General features: G+C 50.2%; 1 protein-coding gene across 1 annotated transcript; it reads right to left on the bottom strand.

Moving 5' to 3' along the window:
- Nucleotides 1-2,142: 2,142 nt before the first annotated feature.
- SZRD1 (SUZ RNA binding domain containing 1) lies at nt 2,143-4,536 on the bottom strand (the record flags this gene model as incomplete). The annotated part of the gene is made up of 3 exons (XM_010296451.1): nt 2,143-2,602; nt 3,226-3,477; nt 4,487-4,536. Coding segments are annotated over 3 exons (405 nt in total), but the record flags the coding sequence as incomplete, so codon positions are not given.
- Between the last annotated feature and the right edge of the window lie 500 nt (nt 4,537-5,036).

Raw genomic sequence — 5,036 nt, 5'->3', positions numbered from 1 at the left:
GAGGGCAGAGGCCAGCACATGGCACAAAAATAAGTAAAATAAATGAAATAAAATTAAAAATCGCTTCTTTTATCTTCCACGGTGAGAGGCAGCATGGGCACAGCTCCCAGCCAGCTTTGGAAACCATATCTTCCCCCTGAGCACTGCCGCTTCCAACCCACCTTGGACCCATCGAGCCTAAAAACGGGGCAAAATTTCCCCTTTTCGGGTAAATACCGGCACAATTACAGCCGAACGCTCCCAGATTTTACCTTCCTGATGAATTTCTAGGCATCTACTGACGCTGGGAGCTTTAAGCTGCCACCAAAACATCCCTCTTGTAGCAGCCCTGCGAGAGATGGGGATAAAGGAGGGGGGGAAAAAAAAAAGTCGTTAAAAGTTTAAAGACATTTATTTAAAATACAATTTATAAAACATTTTCTCGTTGGTGCAGGTTTTGGGGTGAAAACACACGGTACCGTGTTTATCCTCCACCTTCCCAGGACAAAGGGCTTCCCACAGGAACGCCGCCAAGCCCTGCCCGCGGGCGGGACGTATCCTGGTCACCGGGACAGAGGAGCCGGGAGATTCGGTGCCGGAGATTTCGGTGCCAGAAACAGAGATTTTGGTGCCAGAAGACGCGGCAACTTTAACACTGGCCAGCTACACCGGGAAAAGGCTGAATTTGGGGAGTTTTGGCCATTAATAGCTATTTTTAGCAATAATTAAGGAAAGGCGCGGTGATTGCGGTTATTGCTGACGTCCTTCTCCCCTCCCGCTCCCCGAGGTCTCATCCTGACCACCAGCCTGGGGCGGGGGGGAAGAATAAATACAAGACGGACCCCCCCCAAAAACAGTGCTGGTGGTTGGGGATACCCGGGGTACATCCGCCCGCCCATCCCCACCTCACCACCATCCTCAGTGCTTTAATCAGCTTTAATCAGCTAATTAACTCTCTAGCAGATTCTTTTGATACACAGGTAGTTTTATTTTACCATTGTTTTTTTTTTTAAGCTGTATTTCCATACACTTCTTTTTGTACGGTTGCTTCCCTTCGCATAGAAGACATCAAGATTTGCTCGTTTACCCTTGAGCCTACTGAGCACGAACCAGCAGGGAAGGCTGCACCCGTACAGAATAATCCACCAATAACCAGAAATGGTTTTCTAGGTACCGTCCCCTCCAAGGAGGGCATTTAGTGTTCATCTCATCCCTCGATATTAAGCGGTATTAAGGTAGGTCAGCTTCATCCAGGGGGGAACATCCACGTTCTTGCGGACAACCAGCCTCCCTATCCTCTTCCCGGGAGCCGGAGGAGGAAAAATCCCTTCCCTGAAGTCTTGCGGGGAGCCAGCTGCCGCCAGGAAGACGAGGGTAAAATCATCCAGACTATCCAAGGCGGTTTTTTTGCTCCCAACGTCTGCAATTTCCAGAGGCGAACGTAGCTCGTACCGTGACCGAGGGATCGGAGCCTTCGCTCCGTCATTAAGCCACTTCGGATTCGGACCCTCGGGACGTCCCGCTCCCCGTCGTTATGTCAGCCGCTTGATGAGCGCGAGCTGTACAGAGTGGGGGCTCCTCCCCACATTTATTTCACGGACCAGAGCGGTGCCAGTTATTCTCCTCCTCGCAACGGAGCCCTAATTCTTCGCTGCCTGGCACGCTCTGCCACAAACAGCGGCTGGGCAGCAGGCATTTTCATGGGATCTGTCTACATTCCCTTCTCCCCAAATAAAAAAAATAAAAAAAAAAAAGAAAAAGAAAAAAAAAAAGATGTATTTTAAGCTTTTCCTCAAAGCCAGCAGAAAATAGTAGCCAAGCTTTAACAGGTGCAAGACGTAAACTAGGTCATCGGACTCCGCCGGCTCCCAAGGCAATCGGAAAAGCCAGGTATCCGGGAGTCCAAACAGAGAACAAGAGCTTGCCAAACCCAAGGCATTAAAAAAATCGCAGAAATTCACTGAAACTCCTTTTCGAACCACTTAACTACCTCTCTCAATTAAAACAAACAGTTAAAACCCTTCCCATGCACTCCATTGATCAGATAGACAGAAAACAAACAAGAAAAAAAAATAAAAGAGATCCTTTGAAACAGAACTTGCTCTTAAAGTGATGAGGACAACATGCGTGTCTGGGGAGGCTTCCCACTTTTTTTGTGGTTTTTTTTTTTCCTTAAATCCCAGGTTACGAGTACAACAGACATTATTGCTGGCGCTAGCTTCAACCCAAATGGCACACGCATGACTCCCTGCACCCGTCTGAGTCCTTTTGAACCCCCTCCCCTCGTCCCCTTTCCTTTTTACAGCCACGTGGGGACAACCCTCCTTGGTTTGCCGGTCACAGTGGGTGGAGAGGGGACGTCACAGTGCGTGGGGTTGAAGGTCACAGTGGGCAGAGCAAAGGGGATCACAGTGCAAATAAACCAGGTAGTTCCCTTTGCTCAAGTCCGTTTGTCCGTCCACGGCAACGCCAGCCGTGGCGGCGGACCCTGCCTTCCGCAGCAGCATCTCTCGCCCGTGTTTATCTGCGTTGCTTGAAGCCTTGTGATCCGTCGGGACCCAGGGGTTGCCTAATCACATTATTGGGCTGTCTGGTGTCTTCTGGTTGGGAGATCCTCGGCGGCCTGCGCAAAGAGAAAGGAGATGAGAAGAGGAGGCAACACCACGTAACGCTCGACACCTTCAACAAATACTCCTGCGCCCGCCTCGGTGGGGAGTCGCTGCCACGGGACAATCATCCCTGGGATGGGGAACGCAACCAAAATCAAACTCGACCTTCGTTTCTCTCCAAAGAGCAGCCGAAAGCCACGCTGCAAATAAAAGGGCGAGCATGGTGCCTTCAAATAACCTGCACTCGGTTAAGACTGTTTATGCTCTACTCTCCCACCTGCATGTGGCAGCTCCCTTAAGTCAAAAACCTCAGGAAAGACAAGGATAACTCTGCGTTATGCGGCCAGGATAACTCTGGTTGCCCGCACTGCTCTCCATACCTGCAGCACGCTCCTCCAAGGGTCTAAGATAACCTTTTATGGCCTTATCAGGCACTTGCACTTCCCCTAACTCCGACAGATTTGGGGTTTATGGTGCCCTGCTTGCTCACAAAGCACTCCTTTCTCCCTGCTGGCCTCGCTTTACTCTTCAAGGAGCCCGTTCCCCTCCTTCCAACAGGAAGGTGTTTGCAAGGAGCACCCACAGAGATGCCGCAGCACAAAAGGCCGCTCTCACCTAAACAAAATGGATCCCTCACCTATCTAGAATGGGTTTCTCCTGCTCTTCTTCGGGGCTCGCGCTGCCCAATATTCGTTTCCTGGCTTCCGCGTACTCTGCCTCCCTCTGCGCCAAGGATTTCACAGGGAAGGCCGGTCTGCTGGTGGAGTTGGGATTGCTAAGCACGCCGTTGGTCGTCGGCCTCTTCAAGATGCGGATCTGCGGGGGAGGACCTGCAGGAAGGCTGTCGTCCTGAATCACGATCGGCACTTTAGGAGGAGATTTTGACTTTCTACTGTTTAAAAGAAAAACATTTGGTTGGTACTTGTTTTCTACGGCAAGCACGTTTTTTCGCTCTGCGTTGTGAATTCCTCCCAGTCAGATGTCATTCCCGTGATTAAGAGGCAGCCTGTAATAATTAAAGACCTCGTTATATTTGTAACCTTAAACTAGAGCAGCAGGCGGGTTTGCAGGAGGTTAGCTCAGGAAGGGACAGAAAACCAGTCCCTGCTGCGTTCAACATCTTTAAACTCAACCAAAGCAAAGGGAAGCGGACACTGAGCAAATGTTTTAGCACTTCTATTCAAAAATATCAGTATAAGCACCTTGATTGCATTCCCTGCAAGGACTTTTAGGGCTCCTCTCAACCAGGATGCCCGGCCTTCCGCTCCAACCCTGCCGTTTCACTTCTCAGAGCCAGCCTTGGCCCCTGTCTCACCCTTTGAATTTTTTTAATGGTCCCTTCTCTGTGTGGAATTTCCAGAGAAGTAACACCATGACTCTTTACGTGGCCACCACGAATCAAAGGCGGGGGGGGGGGACGGACCAAACCACCGACAAAAGACTTGTCAGAAGCGATTAGCAATGTTTCTGCTAGAAGACAGTAACACACACACACACCCCTGCCCCAACCCAAAGTAAGCAGGAAAAGAAAGTCTTACTGACGCAAGACACGGCAAGCCAATTTAGGGCCATGAGTTGGGATTACCTGACTCACCCATTTCTTCCTTTGAGTGTCTTTTTCTTAAATGGCTTCCCCAAAGCTGTAGCTACATCCAGTCTGGAAGACCCGGCTCTGAAATAAAATCACTCTCAAGAAGCTTTCCGCTACCCTGCTATGGATCGAAAGGGCCATCTAGTGGCATGATTACAGAGATTCCCTATTTCTGAACTCAAACCCAGCACGCTCTGCTCAGTTTGAACCTGTTTCCCCACCGTTCCTGCTCCCCGAGCCTTTGGACGTCCAACGGCACCTCAGGAAAATAAGTTTTTTTTTTTACCGAACCATGCAGCATCATTACCTTTCCTTCTGTGTGATCTTCAGCTTCTTTTCCAACCGTCTGTCTATTTCCTAGAAAGGAAGGAGATGAAAATAAAAACCTGAAAGCTCGTCTTGGAGATCGGCGTTTGAGCCTGTCCGCACACGCATTTAATTTCAGTCTTTCGTAAGGTGATACTGTAAAGGGGGCAGAGAGAGCGTGCGTCTCCATCTGAGGATGACTTGCAAATCAAGAGGCAGAGAAGAGCAAAGCCACCACATCTATTCTACCGTAGCCATTAATACACCTACAGCAGGCTGAGGATTTTGTGTATCGCCGTGAAAGGGCAGCTGCGACGCGCTCATCTTTCATTTTAAGGACTTCATCTGGCAAGAAAGCTCTCTTAAGTGTAAAGAGCCACAGGAACACGCAGCGAGCTATCCCCAGATCCAAGCAGGAACCGGCGCCAAACCTCTCAGGCAGAGAAGTAGCAGCAGAAGCCGGCCGGGGTGATCCACATCAGTCCATACGCTCGATTTCAGCGGGGCAGCTCAGCCCCGGAGCCTGCAGCCATTCGGAGGACGAGCCGGCA

Source organism: Phaethon lepturus, unplaced genomic scaffold (assembly GCF_000687285.1).
Source record: "Phaethon lepturus isolate BGI_N335 unplaced genomic scaffold, ASM68728v1 scaffold35901, whole genome shotgun sequence".
Lineage (NCBI taxonomy): Eukaryota > Metazoa > Chordata > Aves > Phaethontiformes > Phaethontidae > Phaethon > Phaethon lepturus.
Note: the sequence above shows the minus strand (reverse complement) of the source record. Positions and strands in the feature narration are given on the sequence as shown.